The 20,942-nt window shown below is 43.6% G+C and overlaps 1 protein-coding gene across 1 annotated transcript in view; it reads left to right on the top strand.

Annotated features, from left to right (window-relative positions):
* FRAS1 (Fraser extracellular matrix complex subunit 1) overlaps positions 1-20,942 on the top strand; it is a 200,060-nt gene that overhangs the window by 52,050 nt on the left and 127,068 nt on the right. The window contains exons 17-24 of the mRNA XM_065405125.1: positions 7,210-7,362; positions 9,376-9,522; positions 13,531-13,677; positions 15,097-15,237; positions 15,527-15,667; positions 16,390-16,534; positions 17,129-17,395; positions 18,520-18,604. Coding sequence (XP_065261197.1) covers positions 7,210-7,362; positions 9,376-9,522; positions 13,531-13,677; positions 15,097-15,237; positions 15,527-15,667; positions 16,390-16,534; positions 17,129-17,395; positions 18,520-18,604 — 1,226 coding nt within the window. The remainder of the gene's footprint in view (positions 1-7,209; positions 7,363-9,375; positions 9,523-13,530; positions 13,678-15,096; positions 15,238-15,526; positions 15,668-16,389; positions 16,535-17,128; positions 17,396-18,519; positions 18,605-20,942) is intronic.

The raw sequence follows: 20,942 nt of genomic DNA on the forward strand, positions 1-20,942 counted from the left end.
TTAGTCTTGAGAAAACAAAACTGAGTGAGGGGAGGGAGAGAACTTGATAAGTCTTCAAATATGATAGCAAGAGGACGGTGATCAATTGTTCTCTTCATCCACTGAAGGTAGGACAAGAAGTAATGGGCTTAATCTGCAGCAAGGGAGATTTAGGTTAGATATTAGAAAAAACTTTCCAACTGTAAGGGTCGTCAGTACTGGAATAGCCTTCCAAGGGAGGTTGTGGAACCCCCATTGTGAGAGGGTTTTAAGAACAGGTTAGACAAACAGGTGGTCTAGGTCAGGATGGTCTAGGTTTATTTGGTCCTGCCTCTGCACAAGGGGCTGGACTTGATGACCTCTCTAGGTCCTTTCCAGCCCTACATTTCTATAACTTCTATGATTTCTCTGTAAAGTTTCAGAGGATGTAAAAAATGTGCTTGGTTGGAACAGACTATTACTCCAGCTCATTGGCCTGATTGTAACTGGAGTTACATCACATTAGAAGTGGTGTAACACAATGGTAAATCTGCTCTGTTGTGTTTGCTTGTGGCCTGGGTCTTCAGTGTATGTAAAAGTGTATCTTTTGTGGTGCTGAATTCTTTTTCGTTTGAAACCAGTTTGAAGCATTAATTACTTATTTAGGTCCCCAATCCTGCATATGGATCTGCTACCACAGACTCTAGCTGATTCTGATGTAGGATTAGCACCTTAGAAAGCTCGTTAGTGTGTTATGCTTTGTAGCTCTATGCAGAGAAATCCTTTATTTCCTCCACTTTATTTTTCCATTACTTTTCATTGTGTTCTCTCTAGCAGATCCCCCTTGAATTGTCATTCCTAGCTGTAAGATTGACTGGAAAGAATTAGTAACATTTATCATGTCAAGATTAGTCTTGGGAATGGTTTTCTTTGCCTCTGGTTTGTGTGTATGTTTTAATTGCCCCCTGTCATCTCTATAAGTTTGGTAAAGTCTCGTCGGATGGTAAGCACGCTGTTATTTTCATGTCCTTGGGCCCTGCGTGGCTTGGATTTGGCCTGGAGACTATTATTGGCAGTGATGCACGAGCCAGAAAGAACCCTGCTTGGTTTTCAGAGCTTAGGCTGTATATGAAACACGGGCAGTTGAAAGGACCATCATTTTCTTTCTAAACGAAGCCAAGTTTGATCTGGAAATCACTGAAGCGACAAGCATTGGCCCCCCACAGGGCTGTTTTTACAGAATCACTTCTCAGTAGAACCACACTTCAAAGGCCCTATTCAAACCCACTGAGGTCAAAGAGTTTCAGTGGCCTTTGGCTCAAGCCCTAGAATAGGAGGGAAGGCTTAATAGTTACAGAACAGCAAAGAGGGGCAGGAGATCTCAGTTCTGTTCCCAGCTCTGCCTGAGTCTTGCTGTGTGACCCTGGATAGGTCACTTAGGCCCTGACCCTGCACCACAGAAGTCAGTGGTAGTTCTGCCAATGTCTTCAATGGCACAAGATGAGGCCCTTCATCTCTCTGTGCTTCTGTATAGTGGGGATAATACTTCCCTGCTTCACACTGGCAGCGGCGGGAGGGCGCAAATGTAGGTAAAGTGCTTTGAGATCCTCTGACGAAAGGTGCTGTAGGAAGAGTGTTGCTATTGACTGACTTTTTAAAACATCTGTGGGTGGGTCTTTGAGGGAGATGTTTGTGGCCGGAGGGGATGTTGCTCCTTGTTCCAAAGTTCTGTCTAATGTTAGAACAAATTGCACATGCTGATGGCCCTGTGCCCTGCGTTTATGTTATTGTTGCATCTCAGTCAGCCTCCTCACTCAACCCAGATTGAAATGTTACTCTCTATGTTTGCCTTTGCAGGTTATTAATGATCAGTTTGAGAGCAGCTGTCCAATAAAAGTGAACATCAGAAACCATTACATTTACATTGCGTACAATTTGCATTAATATCTGCAAGGTTTTTGACTTTGCTTCAAAAGCAATGTTTTTACAATTATCTATCCATCCATCATGATCACTTGTTATTCCAGTCCCTCCCTGACCCTGGAGGCAGAATTTTGTAGTGACTTAAAGGGTGTACTGTGCATTGTAGCCTCGTCTTATTCTTTTTATATCCACGGGCGGGAAAATATTTTGTGAAAGATTGAGAAAGCCAACTGTCAAGTGAAACTATTAACGTCTAGTGAATTTTATTGTTGCATTTTTTAATAATAATAATAATTAATAAAATAGTGTTATGCTTAACACTGTCCCAAAAATGCACTTCAGTTATCACAAGAGGAAAGAATGCTCAAATATTTTGAAGCAGAAGTGGGTTTTCAAACTGTGGTCCAAGGTATCCAAAGCCTCTGCGAAAAAGCTTCCGAGGAATGTACAGGTTACCTGGGGGCTGTGTGGGGCAGTGCTGGTATGGTGGATTGAGACTCCTGAGATGTTGGGTGGGCAAGTCAGTTTCCCTGTCTGTAAAATGGGGATAATGATCCTGATGTCCTTTATAAGGAGCTTTGAGATCAGTGGGTGGAAACCGCCATATAAGAGTTAGGAATCATTTTCAGGTGTATGTTTGGATTTTTAGCTGTTTCGAATCCAATTTTAGGTGTTTTTATTTTTCCAAAATTTGGCAAAGATTACGTGACATTTTCCAACGACTAGTAAAAGTTTTTGTTTGGCTTCAGAAACCTTGGAAAGTTTCACCTTCACTAAAATTGCTGTCCTTCTGGTGAAATCTCACTTTCTCCTTTACTTGTGGGAAGGAAACCCCTCAGGGTTTCTTCAGATTTCTTCCAGAGTATTCTCTAGTACTTAACGGAAGTCCCATGAGAAAATCACAGGAAAACCTGAGGTCTCACGTGGTGGAAGAGCCTGAGAATTCAGAGACCAGGTTCACCTGGGCATTTTGCTAACCTATAAACCTTCAACCATCAAAGGCTTCCGAGAAGAACTGATAGAGAAGATGACTGACATGGTGATGGAATTCAAGACAGCTCTTGATCTTGGTCACCTCAGTTTCCACAGGGATGACACCTCTGATACAATAACCCCAAACCTTCTAGTTAAAGTTTCCATCTTGGCATTCTCACAGGTAGTCTCCAGATCCACACATATAGTTGGTCAGCCCCCCGACTGGATCCTCAGGCTGGATGTGGACATAAGGGTCCAAGTTCTCGGCTGGTGTAAATTGGGATGCCAATTTTTGCCAGCTGAGGATCTAGGTGAAGAAACGCAAGAACCACCTCCCTGCTTTGGTCTGGGCTATTTTGTCTCCTGCACCATTCCTCTGGAATTCCTCTCCTCCGTGTGTTCAGAGACGCTCCTGCTCTTTGTGGCAATATAAGCATTTCTCTATGAGACTGCCAAGATCCCATTAACTTTCTAAGGAGCTGAGTGTGTTTGTTTATGAGCAAATGCCCCCATCAGCATTTTCAAGAGTAAGGTAAAAAGTTTTTTGTTTTTAGATGACCTTCTGACTAAACTTTATTGACTTTTCTCTTTGGATGCATTGTAAGTTGCTGTGGGAAGTTTGCATGATGACATGCCTGTGAATTACATGATATTAGATTATTGATTTAATATAATGCCCTGTTCTTATCCCCATGTTCTCTGTTATCCTTATGGGTAAAATATGGGTAGGCATATGCAAGGGAAAATATATCCCCAGGATCCCTTAAAAGGCTAGGTATAGCTAAACAACTCAACACAGGCATTTGCTAGCTTAGCTAATGGACGAGTCAAGAGGGCATGGATGGTTCTGGGTTCTTTGAGTTTTGGCTTCGTGATGAGTCCCTGTTCTGTGTGTTTCACAAGGGAAGCGGTCGCCCCAGTGATTTTAGGCAGGTCAGCAGCAGATCACTTTCCAAGCGGGGGTGGGGAGGGGGGTGTTTACTTTACATTTCTAGTGAAAGACATGTGCATGGTGGTGGCTTGATAGGCTCTGGAGTGAAATCTTGCTGTAGCTGTTTTATCCTGCTCCCTCCCAGTAAGGTTTTGGTGGGGGACCAGGTGGAGAAGAGGAACCCTAGAGCCTGATGAGAAACAAGGTTAGTTAAGTCATTGGCTATTGTGAAAGCAGCTCTGTGAACGTGAGGAGGAGAATGAACGAGAGGACACTGGGACTATCATCAAGGTGACACCATCATACTCTGAAGACTCAGTCTGGGATTCTGAAAGAGGCCTCACAGAGTAATGTACCTAACTCACATTGATTTTCAATGAGGGTTGAACGCCTGACTCCTTGAAAATGCCAGCCAGTATCACTCCTGGAGCTGAAGTCACATCCTAGATATACGGTGCGGGGAGGAGAGTTGTGAAGGGGTCAAGCAGAAGTAAAAAGACAAATATCGGTGTGGGGGTGATAGCAGGGGGCTGTTCAGAACTATAAGGAGAATACTCTGCTCCTTTTCCTTCTTAGCCCAAAGGGAGCCTGCTGTGAAAAATCTATATAACCTTTTACAATACAAAGTACCTTTGTTCTTCCTTTTCTCTGCCACTTGTTCCCCATGGTCCTTCGAATTCACCACAAGCCGTTGTCTTTCTGGGGGGAAGTCAACAGTGTGAGTGTTCTTTGAGCTCTACACGTTCAAAGTATCGGGGGTGGATATAGGACTGATTTCTCAGGAAGCAACAGCCGAATTAAAGGAAATGTTTTAACATATAGGAACAAACACAGCCAGGCTATAAAGAGGAGAAAAAAGTGCTAGCACCCAGCTCTATAGACACTTATACCTTTTAAATGTCTTTGGACTTTTCCAACATGAGAACAAAAAATTATTTAGATGAGAGTCTGGTTAATTGCACTCAGCAGGTACTTTTCTCTCTGTGTTAGTCTGCATTTATCGGGTTTACCTGCCACCGATATTTATTCCATGCTCATCGCTATAGTATTTCAGTGCCTGGTGTACTGTATTTGTCTATTTATTGCACCTAGCCAACAATTATCACCATCCAATACAGACACTTGGAAACAATAGGACACTAATATTGTTTTGGTGGTAGGGTGAGTAAATGAATTACTAGGTGAATAGGGGGAGCATGAGAAATTTGTGAAACCTACTGGTGCTAATTTTAGTGCTTAAGGAGGGTGCACATAGATGTTTATGATCTTACTTCTTTAAAAAAAACTATCCCACATAAATTACGTACAATATACCAACATATATAATCATATGTATGGTACCTTAATCCCTGATCCCCATAAACTCTGCAAGATAAGATATTTGGGACCATGCCAACCACCTCTGACTTCAGGGGGGAATCTATGGGGGTGCAGGGTCTGTCCCCTAGCATACAACAAATATATGGCATTACACACAGTATAGTGTGAAGCTTTGGGGGATATTTTATTAGTTCTTTTCACACACAGGATTCTGAAGCACACAATACATTAACCCTTGCATGCTGTGTATGCAGGATGGATGAGGTTTTCCATTGTGAATCATGGAACACTACAAGCATTACTTGGTCTTTACTATCAAGAAATGTATAGAAAAACAATTTCATGATCTTAACCATAACATTTGTTCTCCTTTCCCTTTGGTTGTTAGGTCCCTATCTGTGAGATTGCGTCCTTGGGGCCGGGACTGTGTCTTCTATGTTCTGTAAAGTGCCTAGTACACTTACGGTTTTATATTGCCTTTCCTAGGGTTTTACGCTGCCGGCCATCACCATAGGAGTGCTCAGCACTCTTTAGGCACTAATTAAATAAATAAACAATAATGACCCTAAGTGCATGCACCACACTGCTTAAAAAGTTAATGACACAAAATACTAGTACCTCATGCCAGAGTCTCAGGGAATGAAATGTGCAGTAGGTTAGGGGATGAAGTAAGCAGTTACCTGAATGATCTGAAATACTGTATACTCCCTGGGTCAAATTTTGCCCTCAGCTGCACATGCACATAGATCCCGCTGAATTCAGGGAGACTTGTGCATGTGTAACCGGGGAAGAATTCAGACAGGTTTTCAAAGGAGCCTAAGGGAGTTAGGCATCCCTATCCCAATGGAAATGGGTGCCTAACTCTCTTAGGCTCCTTTGAAAATCCCAGCCTCGTTCTTTAGAATCAAAACACTGCAATTCTCAGTGAATGTTTCAGGAGAGACAAAGGACAGAAAGGTTAGTTCTCAGTAGAAATCTCATTATTACATTTCTTTCAAGACGGCCATTATTTCCCTGATAATTTTCTGAATTACTGTAATGAGGATTAATTTGGCTTCCAGGATACCTTGCGTTGACCTTGTGTAGGTACAAAAGGTTTGTTGTAAAACCTTTTGAAACCCTGAAGGTTCAGGGGAAGGTCAGGAGCCATTAATTGGAGTGCTGCTGAAAAAGAGGTTTGTAAGGCTGGCTAATCCTACTGTGAATGGCACTCTTGGCTTGGCGGCTGGGCAGGCAGTGGTCTTTTGGGAGTGCCGGGTGGGAAAGCCTGGGCAATGTGAACCGGAGGAGAAAATTGATCCACTTGCTCCGATCATGCTCTTTTGGGGGCATAGAATCTGTACAGCCAGCAGCATCCTTTTTAGAAAGATTAATCTTAGGGGGGAAAAAATGTGCCGGGGTCTTTTTAGGAGAGAGCTTTGAACCATCTTCGCCCATTAGGGAGGAAGTGGGGAGGACACTTGAATTCAGCAAAAGGCACGTTCAAGCAGTGTGCTCGCTGTCTGATGCTAAGTAAAAAGCTGTAACACCACAGTGCCTGAAAATAACACAGAGTAAAAATGGGGGAGGAGGAGCAGTCCACTGGGCCTAATATTTGCTGATAATGCCTCTTGCAAACCTGATCCCATACCCCTTTTGCTCCGAATGAGAGTTGTGCATGCAAAGTGCTCTTAATGTTACTTTTCCGAAATATATTCCTTGTGCTCTCTCTGGCTACGTCTACACTACCCGCCGGATCAGCGGGTAGCGATCGATCTATCGGGGATCGATTTATCGCATCTAGTGTAGACGCGATAAATCGATCCCCGATCGCTCTCCCGTCGACTGCTGAACTCCAGCTCGGCGAGAGGCAGAAGCAAAGTCGACGGGGGAGCCGCGGCGGTCGATCCTGCGCCACGAGGATGCGAAGTAAGTGATTCTAAGTCGATCTAAGATACATCGACTTCAGCAACGCTACTCTCGTAGCTGAAGTTGTGTATCTTAGATCGATCCCCCCCTAGTGTAGACCAGGCCTCAGTGTCGTTGTCTCTGAGCAGGGCTGTTTTGCAAGATGATGGTCAGAAGCCTCCTTCATTGGTACCCGCTATTTCTTTTCTCTTTAGACTGTCATCCTTTGTGCCACCAGTGCGTGGCTGATCTCCACGACACGGGCAGCGTCTGCTTGAAATGCCAGAACGCCCGTCACTTGCTGCTGGGGGATCGCTGTGTTCCCGACTGTCCTGTGGGATCCTATGCAGAAAGCGGAGTCTGTAAAAGTGAGTAACACCTGGAGGTGGAGGTTAGTGGTGAGAGCTGCCCAGCTGCTCCCATGGAATCGCTTCTCTTGAGAGGGGTCCAGTGGGCAGGCGCTGAGCTAGGATTCAGGAAATCTGTGTTTGAAGCATGGCTCTGCAAGTCACTGCACCTCTCTGTCCCCGTTTCCTCTCCCGCCCTTTGTCTGTTGTTAAATTGGAAGCTCGCTTTGAGGTAGGGACCGTATGTCTTTGTACTGTGCCTAGCCCCATGGAGCCCTCGAGTCCCCAAGCACAGCTATTACACAGATAATACTAGTTAATATACTGCAGATAGCAGGAAGTTTATGGGGAGAAGGGGGTGGGAGTATGGTTCTGTGTCAGTCTTGTGAAAGGTCCCCGCCTCATCCATTCAGTGTTGGCTGATGCAGTGATGTCACTTCTAGAGGTTGTTTTCAGGTAGGTGGGGCTCAAAGATTTTCCATATTCAAGGAACACGTTAAAGTGGGGTCACTTCAGATGTCCATTGCTAAGCTTCTATGATTCCTGTCTCTTCTGCTCTTGTGGTGGTAGCACAATTTTAGGAGCTTGATTGTCCAGGGGACCTTCTAGGCATGTGCCAAGAGGAGAAAAAACAAATTCTATTCACTAAGGTGGGAACTACTGGTACAGAGGGACACTAAACACGATGGTGAAATCCAGGCCCCATTGAAGTTAATGGCAAAACTCCCACTGACTTCACTGGACTTCACTCTGTGTATAGATGTCAAGTGGGCACAGGACCCTGCATTAGTCTACGGTAGCATCTCAACCGAGGAAGGTTCTTACATCTTGAAGCGGCCTCTTTTCTCCGTGCTCTTAGGAATCCAACAGAAAACCTGCCACCTGAAGCTATTATCCCCATTTTTAGAATCTCCTTGCAGTTGATTGAGGCTCTTGCTGAATCAGTATCGCCAGAGGCAGTAATTCCTGCCAGTCCCAGAGACAAAAAGCCAGCTCCAGAAAAGCTAGTCTGACTCCTTGGTTTGTGGGGGTAGTGTGCTGTAGGTGGTCAGCCAGCAGTATTGGTAGTAGCATTTTGATGGTGCCTTGTGTCTTCTGGTCCATTAGCCCTTTTGTGCCCACCTTGGTACCTGCTGGTGCTTGAGTGGCACTTTTTGGCAGTCAACTTTGCACCATTTTGCCTTTCTCTGCCTTTCTCAAGAGGACATAAATCCATTTCCTATGAGAACTCCAGGATGTCCACCCACAGCTCGCCAAAGCCCAATTCATCTTACATGAGACAAAGGATATTAGGGAGTGATGGAAGAGAAAGAGACCAAAAGAAGAAACATTATATATTTAAATGTCCGATCTGGCCTCTTTGCATGAGATGGGCACTTCCTAATCCAGACTAAATGTACAAGATGAGCACTGCAAAAACTTCTCTCTGCTGGCCCAAGATTTAGTTACAAGGTCGCTGTATCGTTATTTACCTAGCTCCACACTGACAGAGATATTAACTGTGTTTCTTAGTTTGTCTTAGCCTTCCGGGTAATGTAATTCACTCCATGGCGTTATAATATGTCATCTAGTGGGGCATGTCTCTTGGAGGGAGGGGGGAATTCCTTCCTCCTGGAAAGCCAAGTTTAGACAGAGCATTTCTGCCCTTGGGTGTAAAGGTTTCATGAATTACCCAAAATGTTCTGTTGTTCAAGCTATGTCAAAGTGCATATTACATTTAGTGTTAGCTTTTAAGATTCCTAACATTGCCTTGGACCAAATTCAACCTTGAATAAGGTGGGTATCTCCATGGATTTCTCTGTCCACTTGCAGTCAGTGATGGATTTGGCCCTTTACATTTAATGAAGGCACAGTTCTTTACTTACAGGACAGTCAGGAAAGCAAGAAATCTGACAGCGAGAACATGTGTGCGTGTAGGAGCGGTGGGTGCTCTCTGTGCTCTGAGGATTAGTCCGGTGATGTGCGCTTGTAAAGAACCTCTACAGAAGATTTGCTTTTGCGTGAATGGTATTTTCATTCTTTCTGCCCTCTCAGAGTGTCACCCCTCGTGCAAAACCTGCAGTGGCGGAGGCCCTTTCTCCTGCTCTTCCTGTGACTCCAGCCTCGTTTTGTCCCACACTGGAATGTGCACCTCAGCCTGTTTCCTAGGATACTACAGGGATGAGAGCCGGACCTGCAAACGTAAGAGTCTCCCGCCAAACACTCCCTCCTCTTCAGAATGCCCTTGCAAATGGTTTCTTGGCTTCTTGATCCCATCTGTCCCGTCATGAAAAGCTTGTAACTGTCAGGAAAATGCTGTTGGTGACATTATGGAGACCTTGAATTAGACTTAATAATTAAGGAGCATCACTATACATGCAACAGTGACTATGCAGAACGAGGGCCTAATTGCCTACTGCCTTGAATAGGTCTGTCATTTATGCCAGTGCAAAATGGGTTCAAAATGCTACCATTCTGTTTGGGGAGATTTCTGCAAGGTGCTTAGCACTCTAGCCACAATACAGCAAAGCTCTTAAACATGTGCTTAACTTCAAGCATGTAAATAGTCCCATTTGCTTTAAGGGGTCAGTCCATGTATGTGTTTCAGTACTTTGCTGGCTTGGGACCAGACCGCTGAGCAGGATCAAAGCTTATGAGCACAAAGTGGATTCCACTCTTACTAACTTCTCCAGAAAACCCGCTCTCCAAATAGAAAGGCTTGCCAGGCCTCAGTGTTGTGCTGAACTCATGGATAGTCTTCTGTGAATGTCCTAAAACATCTGTTTCTCCCCTTGGGCTGTCCATTCACTAGCCTTATGAAACCAAAGCCCTTGCCAAATACAGATCTAGCTCCCAAACTTGAGTGAGACATTTATTTCTGTAAACAATCTCATTCCAACCACACATGTCTCCTCTCCCAGTTTGCAAATAACTTTTTTATTGTATGTAAAATGTGTGGCTGGTGAAAACTAACGAGAGCCTTATGGCAGGGTGTGTTGATGAATAGAATTTGTGTAATCCCAGGGGGCACTCAGACCTGTTCAGGTGTAGTGTTAGTGCTAACTCATCTAGAAATAGATTGATCTGCTGTGTTGGAGAACTACCATTTAGAGATAACAAAAAATGTTTAATCACAATCTTTGGTCTCTTTCCCTCCTCCCCCATTTGTTTTGATTTCACTACACTTTTGAAGAATCCATAGTTTTAAAAATACCTTAGATTAAAGCAAAGGAATGTGAAGTAGATCTACGTACTCCTTTGGTCTCGATATGCCTACTGGAGTGTTTGTAGAGAAACAATGACACAAACTTAAGAAGCTTTTCACAAAAGTGGTATGCATCTAAAAACAGTGTTGCAGAGCAATGCTGATAAAATAAATGGCATGTACTTGTTTTTAAATGCGGCTTTTGTTTTCCCCTTTGGGAGCAGTCTTTTTGGATAGTGTGACTACGATGTATTTTGAACTCCACAAATGTTTTATCATTCATGGTCTTCTAATTCATGGCTCTTTTAATGTAAAGATACTTGACAAACACTAAAGTAATGCTCGCCACACCTTTGTAAGGACCGATGAAATGAGACAAGTGCTGGCGCATTTATAAATAGGTATTAGATGCTTTAAATAGACTTTTCTTTAGGGTATGTCTACGTTACCACTAGAGGTGTAATTTCAGATAGATGTACACGGGGTAGCTTTGATTGAGCTAGCGTGCCAAAAATAGCCGTGTAGCCATGGCAGCATAGTTTAGCTGGCTTATTACAGTCCTATCCTTGACCCTAAGTAAGTAGTCAGGTGGCTAGCCTGGACTGTCGCCCGCACTGCTGGGGCTACACTGCTGTTCTGAGTGCCCTTCATCAAAGCTAGTTCGTGTACATCTACCCAAGCTGGAAATGACACTTCCAGCTGCAATGTACATGTATCTTTGGAGACCTGATGTTTTCTCCCAGTAGCGACAGAGTTGTATGACATTTTTGGACCATATAGCAGCAAATCATTAGCTCAGATGTCACGAGTGACAAAGTAGGCGGTTTCTCCGAGTTTCAACAAGACACCAGGGAAAAAACAGGTATTTACAGCTAATCTGTGCTTTGAGTTTTTCGGATTTAGGACTCAAAGTGAACTTGAACCAAGAACAAGTGCACATGCACCCCCCTAAATAAGAACCACTGAGTTTCATAGATCTCTACTTTCCAGCCACACTGAACTCATTCTCAAGCCTGTGAGAACCTTGGGCCATAAAAGCGACCAGTCGAGCTTGATCCTTTGGACTTATGGGGCCATATTTCCAGAAATTTGCCTGCATGATTGTATGCATAAAATTGTACTTGCTTTTGCATGAGCAGATGCCGTGATTGTGTTTGAGATAATTGTGTGCTCAAATAACCAGTTATGTTTCTAGCTGACCGTTTGGGTGCATAATGGTTGCATTTGCTAGCACAGCTTTGGTAACTGTGCATGCAAGTTAGGTGTGCAAATCCACACGATTTTTGCATGTGTGTTTCTGAAAATATGGCCTTTGATGTGCATTGTACCCCTCCAAGTGATTGCTCACCATTAAAAGTATGGCAGGTCAGTATCCTAGTGGGCTTTCTGCACATCGGCTAGATGCTATTAGGGGTACGTCTGTACAGCAGAAAAGACCTGCAGCATCAAGTCTCAGAGCCTGGGTCAACTGACCTGGGCTTGCACTGCAGGGCTAAAAATAGCAGTGTAGATGTTTGGGCTTGGGCTGGAGCCTGGTCTCTGAAAGCTGATGTGGTGGGGAAGGTCTCCAGTCTGAGGCCAAACATCTACACAGCTATTTTTAGCCACCCCCAGTGCGAGCCCTGTGAGCTCGGATCAGTTGACCCAGGCTCTGAGATTCACTGCTGTGTTTTTTTGTCTGTGTAGTTGTAGACGTACCCAAAGTCGCTTTCCACTCTTTTGTAGCACTTTGCTATTAAAGCTTTGCTGTGGGATCAGAGAATCATAGAATATCAGGGTTGGAAGGGACCTCAGGGGGTCATCTAGTCCAATCCCCTGCTCAAAGCAGGACCAACACCAACTAAATCATCCCAGCCAGGGCGTTGTCAAGCTGGGCCTTAAAAACCTCTAAGGAAGGAGATTCCACCACCTCCCTAGGTAGCTCATTCCAGTGCTTCACCACTCTCCTAGTGACATAGTGTTTCCTAATATCCATCCTAGACCTCCCCCACTGCAACTTGAGACATTGCTCCTTGTTCTGTCAAGGATAGCCAAGAGCTGTGCCATTCATGTTGAATGCACCTGCATTGGGCTGAGAAATTCAGACTCACAATATTGTGGAGTTGGAATGAAATATTTTGAATCTCTGGGGGTTGCACCTTGTCCAGCTGAACCATCAGATTTTACTTCCTGTTTCTATAAACCTGCGACCAGGGGCGGCTCCAGGCACCAGCTCTCCAAGCACGTGCCTGTGGCGGCAAGCCACGGGGGGGCGGCCTGCCAGTCCCTGCGAGGGCGGCAGTCAGGCAGCCTTCGGTGGCGTGCCTGCGGGAGGTCCCCAGGCCCAGGGATTCGGCAGCAATTCGGCGGCGGGTACGCCGAAGCCGCGGGACCGGCGGACCTCCCGCAGGCATGCCGCCGAATCCGCGGGACCAGGGACCTCCCGCAGGCGTGCCGCCGAAGGCAGCCTGCAACATCCCACATTTCAAGCAAAATGTAAAACACTTGGTGAAACACTTTGGTGAAATTCTCTGGCCTGTGTTATGCAGGAGGTTAGATGATCCTGATGGTCCCTTCTGGCCTTCAGAATTCTGAGTCTATGAATACACAGTGGAAGGGTTACATTTAAGTTGCTCAAGGTGGAAGGAGAAAAATGCTTGAAGAACACCTGTATACAGGGATTTGAATTCAAGTCTCATGTTTGACCCTGGTGGTTCGCCAGATTATTAGTACACAAACTCTGTCCATCTGGGGAAAGCAATATTTTAAATTGCTCTCAAGTGGCCTCTTTTGGTAGACACTCAGAGCAACATTAAGTCCTATGTGGAGACATGTCCAGAACTCCCTTTTGGATAGATGGAGCCATGAAGCAGGGTCTGGGGATGGGAAGCAGGGAAAGCTATGAAGAGTTACCCCAGCAGATTCTCCAAAGAGAACATTCAATAGCGAAGCTTCAAGTAAATCTAACACCATTTGGCTAGTGCTTCAGTAATTGCGGTGATTTTTTGGTCTTAATTTCTCTACAGCTTGCAGTGTCCACTGTCTGAGTTGTGAGTCGGCCATGGGATGTACATCATGCAGAGACTCGGCCAAGATTCTGTTATTTGGTGAATGCCAGTATGAAAGCTGCACTCAGCAATATTATCTTGATTACTCCACCAAGACTTGCAGAGGTGAACAATGCATATTTTCTATTTAAAAATAACAATTAGGATGGCTGCAGAATGGTCTGCCTAGGTGGTCTATTACTGAACAGATTTTTTTCTGTTCTCTTTTTTTCAGCAGTCCTCTGTCACATACTTCAGTTTTCAGTAAAAAAAAAAAAAAAAAAATCCCCAAGATTATTGCAAACCCTTCCTTTGTAAATGATTTAGTAAGTGAGCCGTCAGACTTTCCAAGGGTCAGGTTTTGCAATTCATTCAGTCACGACTCAGTTGAATAATGAATGAGGTTAACATTTTAAATCTTTTTGTATTAAGCACATGTAGGGTCTTGTATATTGACCTGAGTATCTCTGGCTTGTAAATACTACATCCCTGAACAACAACAACAGCAACAAATATTGAGAAAGATTTGAGAGATTTCCAAAACTCTCCTGGATAATATTCCATACTGGAAATGTAGTTTGAGGATGTTGTAGCTTTATCATCTTCCACCACCATCCAAAGCACTATTGCAAATCGATTGTTATTAGATAGTTATTTCTAGCTGGCTGTCTCTATGCCTCATTTAACTAGGTAGTAAGAGTCTGATGATATTTCAATACTGTAGAGAAGCAATGTATAGGGCACTGGACTGAGCTCTGCCACAGATCTGCCATGTGACATTGGGCAAGTCACCTCACCTTTGTAGGCCTTTGTTTCCCCTCCCCTGCATTGTCTATCTTGTCTACTTAGACTATAAGCTTTTGAGAGTGGGGATTGTCTTGAATGATGTATTTGTACAGGGCCTAGCACCACAATGCCCCAGTTGAGGTGCTGCGGTACTACAAATAATATTATAGGCCATATTATGCCCTGATGGACACAGACACATGCACACAGCCTCCACTAAAGGCAGCAGGAGCCATGCCTGGGAATCTGAAGGTGGAATTGGGCCTAACTATATTTGCTATGTTTCTGGCCTGAGGTCTCTCCTCTATTAGTGACCTTCCTCTTTGGTTAGTATGAATTGGGAAAGCTTTCGGCATCCTAGGATTCCCAGTCTGTGCAAAATAAGAGACTGAGGATTTTATGTGGATAAATACTAATGCTTAGCATTAGCAGATAAGGACCCACTGGTGCCTAAGGGAGAAGAGCAGACTTCTCTGTCTGCGAAGCTGCATCACTGATAAGAAGGTCCAAACACTGAACAATACCTGTGTTGAATGTAATTAGGGAATGTTAAGCCAAAGAGAGGAATTCTTGTTGTTAGAAGAAGGCCCCGCATTAGAAATCTTTCTGATCTTACATCTATTACACTGTCCTTGCTTTACCCTTCGCTGCTCGGGATTTGGCTTCCGCAGCTGATAGCTGCCTAATGTGTTAAACGCTTGTACAGCGCTGGATGTGCACGCAGAAGGCTGCCCTACTTTGACGTTTTCTTTATTTTAGAGTGTGACTGGAGCTGTAATGCTTGTAAAGGCCCCGCGAGGACTGACTGTCTGCAGTGCATGGATGGCTATATTCTGCAGGATGGGGCCTGCGTTGAACAGTGCCCGTTAGCTTTCTACAGGGAATCAGACACATGCCAACGTAAGTCTCTGTGAAACTGCTTTTAGCTATCACTACAGTGCCATACTTCCCTCTTTTGTTTTCGAATCTGTCTCTAATTTTCATTTGTGTGTACAGCAAGTTTTTGATTTTGAAGGCATGCCCTAACTTCAGCCTCCAAACCCCCTACATGCAATGAATCTCTGAAGACACATAGGTATTAATGTACTAGACCCAGCCATATATCGCTTTTGTGCAGGCAGCAATAAAAGGCCTAGTTGCTAGTACGTAGATGGTAGTTAATTCTGTTGGTTTTGCAAATGTTTTTCAGGATGTGATGACCATTGCCTCCAGTGTCACCATCCAAATGAGTGCACTCGCTGTGAAGCTCCTTTTCTCCTCTTGCAAACACATTGTGTCCTGGACTGTGGGAAGCGATACTATGCAGACCGCACAGAACAGAAATGCACAGGTGAACAGAACTGGTGTGAGAAGGTGGGATGGGATTGAGTTTGCAACTCTTTAAACACTGTGAACTGTTAATTCTCACATGGTGGCTTAGGCAAACAGAGAGCACCGCTGACATGCAGTGATATGAAACTCATTGCTGTCTAGGTGAAATCAGATTGAGAATTAAGGAATAGGCTATGCCTACCCTGGAACCCACTTATGGTGAGTTTGAATAGAGTGAAATTCCACCAAACAGCAACTCTGGTTTTAGTGAACCTCTACTTATGACATTTGCCCATAATAAAAATAACATTTACTGTTATGTAATAGATCCACTCTATTATAGCTTTCTACGGCATGTTCAGATTAGCTAGTTGTGCAGGATCTGAGTACACAGCCAGATTTTTCAGATGTGCGAAGCTAACCGTGGTTCCACTTAAAACATTCTTCTGTTTTGAACGATTGTCAGTTTGAGAGAGCTTCCCTATGTTAAATGGGGGATATTAGTAGAACCAGCAATGAATCTGACACTAGTAAAAGCTTCCTACCAAGGACACCCACTCTCTGTGTATTTGTAAATGGGTGTGTTAGCACTTGTAGATACAGTTCGGGTCATTTTTTACCATTAGGCAAGGTAGTAATGGGAGTCGTTGTTTCCTAATCTAAGAACTGGGACACCTGCACATATCAGTTCTTGCATTGCTTGTGGTGGCTAATGATCTTGTGCCTTCCCATCCATCTCAGCTTGCCCCGGGGGATGCTTGGAGTGTGACAATGCCAGTGAGTGCCACCTCTGTGATGCCACCATGTTTTTGAAGAACAAGCTTTGTGTTTCTTACTGTGGTCATGGTTTTTATGGCAACACCAGGACCAGAGAGTGTGAAGGTGAGTTCCTCCCATGGTGGGTCAGGGAACTTAACTGGTGTTTTTCTGACAGGTTTATGGGTCTAGAGGTAGCACGTGTTTAGTAGTATTTTTTAAACCCAAGTTTTGTACAGACCCTCCATGTTGTTCACGGACTGGCTATTAAAAGGAGCAGAAAGCTAGTTCTCTGTAATGTTTCTTTTCAGGAAAATGCATGCAGCCGGAATTCCAAGTAAAGTTAATTTGTATAGTTAGGGATAATTCTCTTCCCCCAGCCCCATCTCCCATCATTAGTGGATGCAGAATAAAACCCAGGTGGGAAAAATACATTACTGAGGCAACAATAAGACATAGCATTTTATATGTACAAAGCACCGTGTAGACACGAACTAATTAATACCCCTGTGGGGGAAGGTCAGTAAGGGTTGTTATTCCCGTTTTACAGATATGGATACTGAGATAAGAGTGACATTAGGTGATTCTGTTGTAGTATCTAGCAGAGGGCAGCGGCAAACATGCACATCTTAGGAGGACAGAGAGACAAATAAACATAGCCTCCGATTATGTAGTGAGAGCATGTCTTATGTATTCATGATGTTTTCCCCTTGTTTCTAGCCAGCACAGATACGTCTGTTTCCCAGGTGAATGGTTCACTCACAGTAGGGATTGGTGGGGTAAAGCCACTGGACTTGTCCTTCATGGATGCACGTGACCTGGGTGACCGAGATGGAGAGCTGCTGTTCCATGTGGTCAGCTCTCCCACCAATGGCAGGCTAGTGATCATGGAGAATGGGAAAGATGTGCAACTGGACACGGGTGACCACTTCAGTTGGAAGGATGTGAAGGAGAAGAGAGTCCGCTTTGTGCACAGCAGAGAGAAATCCAGGTGACTGAGCGTGTCTTTGTTTTGATCTGTTGGCCTTGCAAAGATGGATGCATCTTGAAGAGTTCCTCACCTGTCAGTTGGCAGAGCGCTGTAACTGCTTTCTGTGAGGTGCATTGCAATGTTTTCCATCCCTGCGCCAAAGCTGCTGTACCATGGTATCACAGACTGCACATTTCCCTCCGTGTTTAGAATAGCAGATAACTCTGATCCAGCTCCCATTTAATTGAATGAGAGTTTGCTGTTGGATTCAGTGTGAGCAAGTGTAGGTCCTATGCTTGGGATACGGTGATGGTGGTGGTAAATGTTGATATTTTAATGGCGACTGTGGTATTTAGTTATCTGATACCTACAGGAAAATATTCAAATAATTATGTAGATCCACATCCCAGCATGACCTGCGCTCAGCCACTGCTGACATCATGCATTCAGTTTTTAGGTCCTGACTGTATGTTCCATTACTTCATGTATAGTACCTGGGAGTGTTCAGATCTGAAATGTTTGAGGAAATTGCATCTCCTGACTGCCACTTGTATGTGCCAGAATGAGACCGAGCGCCAAATTCCACACTCGGTTACACCACCTTGAAACCAGAGTAAGGTCTAGTGTGAGGGCTGGAATCAATGGAGTTATTCCAGTTTTACACCTGTGTAACTAAGAGCAGAATTTGGCCCATTGTTTTCAATAATAATTTTGCACTTTCAGAGCACTCTTCATGTGAGAATCTCAAGGCACTTAAAAATGTTAGCTAATTCTGAATAGATAAGGGGCGGGAGCGTGTGGTTTTCTATTGAGCTAGAGATTTCTTTCTGCGTGGTCTTCAAAAAGTCACTTACGTGCTTTTGAAAATCCCACCCAGTATTCTTTAATGGAGACTAGTTTATTGAATTTTGGACATACTGGCTTACTGTGAGTAATAAAGGGCAAAGGGAAATTAGAGTATATTATGTACTGCGAATGCACTTCACTAAAGATACTATATAAACCTAATTGCAGAAGTATTAAGTTCACCTGCCACTAATCTATGCATTCCTCTTTGAATATATAGTATTTTATCTTTCTTCTGTTCCACGAGCACATTTCATCCATTAATAATATTCTATTTTTATGGGGGGGCACTTGTTTAGGAAAGGTCAGTTTTCCTTGAAGATCAGCGATCAGCGGTTCTTCTCCCAGTTAGAGATGATCACCGTGCAAGCACTGTCGACACAGGTAATATAACAAAGCTGAAGAAATCCCTGATATTTTTATATAGATTTTAAATGTACAAGAGAAACTTGGTATCTTGTAACAATAACCAATGAACCTGAGTAAAACTCAGTCGATTTGAATTTCTTCAAGCCAAAGAGGTTTTACCAGAGACACACAGGACTGGATTTTCCTCTCATTTACACTGGTGTGAATTAGGAGTAGCTCCATGTAAATTAATAGAATTACACCATGTAAAAACAGTTTAAGTGAGAACAAAATTTGGGCCACTGAGTACTGTGGTGCTGGGCACAATTACTGTGGTATAGCAGAACAGCAGCTCTTCTAAGGTTAAGGTTGAGAGTCACTTACCGTTTAAAATATCCTTACGGTTAGTGGATGATCTAGTCCGGGGTAGGTAACCTATGGCACGCGTGCTGAAGGCGGCACGCGAGCTCATTTTCAGTGGCACTCACACTGCCTGGGTCCTGGCCACTGGTCCGGGGGGTTCTGCATTTTAATTTAATTTTAAATGAAGCTTCTTAAACATTTTAAAAACCTTATTTACTTTACATACAACACTAGTTTAGTTATATATTATAGACTTATAGAAAGAGACCTTCTAAAATGTTAAAATGTTTTACTGGCACGCAAAACCTTAAATTAGAGTGAATAAATGAAGACTCGGCACACCACTTCTGAAAGGTTGCCGACCCCTGATCTAGTCCTTTATTGCACTGCAACTGAGTCATTATTGATCTCTACAGTCGAATCTTTTGCACTTGAGAGCCTGTAGTTAGAGAGTCTGTTTCAGGGCTGCTGATTAAGTACACTAATAGGAACAAACAGAGCAAAAGAGCTTTCTAAATGTCTCTGTAGTCATTTATGTACCCCTTAAATTGCTCACCACTTTTACTCATGTTGAGCTTATAGTCCGTGTTCCCATTGTATAGGATTATTTTACTATTATCGTTATTTCATATCTATAGTCTTCTGTTGCCTAGAGGTCTCAATCAAGTTGGGGCCCCATGGTGCTAGGTGCTGTACAAACATATAGCAAAAGACGTTCATGCCCCCAAAGAGCTTACAGTCTGAAACACAAAATATAAAAGGTGGATGAGAGAAACAAGTATGTGAAAGGAGGACAGGGTTACACAATTAATTGGATGTTTTAGCACAGATTAGCTGGGTGCGCAATTCTTAGCCAATCAGTAGTGGTAATCACATTTTATACTCTTATGGGATCTGATTCTCATTTAAACAAAGGCTGTTTTACCCCACTCTAGCCAGTGTAAAGGGGAATGAGAATCATTAACTTTAAGGCCTCTTTATACCATCAAAGCAGTGTAAAACAGCCTTAGGGTTACTGAGAATCAGGGCCATAGTCTTTTATTGTTGACTCTTGTCTGCCTGCCTCCGCACCCTTAATCATAATGAGTCATTTCAGAAATATATAAAAGTTCCTTTAATCTCTCCAGTTAGGCTCGGATTTCAAGGCTGTAGTGCTGTGTTTTAGGCTAATTATGTAGGACTACAACCAGCTGCAACACAACTCCAAAGCAGAAATGTTGGCACACTGGACTACTGACATCCTCACTATGATTGGTGACCATTTTATTTATCTATTTAGTGTTCCTGGTATGGAATAAATCCTCCAATTTGAGTCGTTTTTTTTCTTTTTGGGGGACACATAGTCTCTTGATCCTGTGAAGTCAGTAGGAATTCAGCATCTCGCAGGGTTGGGCCCTTAAACTTGAGGATTTAAAAAAAAACAAACGTGATTGTGTTTTCTTGCTTTTAAGCATTATTTTCTGTGTGGGCTAAATTAATACCTTACACAATAGGTTACACAACTCAACAGTGCTCCTTACAATAAAGAACTAGATAACTAATTTGAAACTGGTAAAATTTGGACTGTAACTGGACTTCTTCCCAGGTTGTGTAATGTCTTCAAAATAGAGGTTAGGTGCCCCTTGGCCCTGGAGTTAAGGCTGTTGTGTAGCCAGGTCGGTCCAATCTATAAATTGAATTTGTTTTCCATAAAACATATGTTTGAGCATTATTTGGTGGCCTGGTACTTTGCGCAGCAAGAAAATATTTCATTACAGGCCTAGTCTTACAACTGTTGAAGTCAGTGGTAGAACTCCCATTGGTTTGAGTGGAAGCAGAGTAGAGACTTAGGTGAGCTAGGATTAGAGGTCTGATCCAAAGCCTATTGAAATCAGTTCCATCTCCATTGACTCCTGAGGGTCAGGCCCTAGGGTCTGTGTCTGTACAAGCACTTCATACAACAGCTGCGGTGAAGAGTTTAAGAATGCTCCTGACTGATTCTTTTGGAGACAAATGGGCCAAATTCAGTCCT

The sequence above is a fragment of the Emys orbicularis genome, chromosome 5 (assembly GCF_028017835.1).
Source record: "Emys orbicularis isolate rEmyOrb1 chromosome 5, rEmyOrb1.hap1, whole genome shotgun sequence".
Taxonomy (NCBI): domain Eukaryota; kingdom Metazoa; phylum Chordata; order Testudines; family Emydidae; genus Emys; species Emys orbicularis.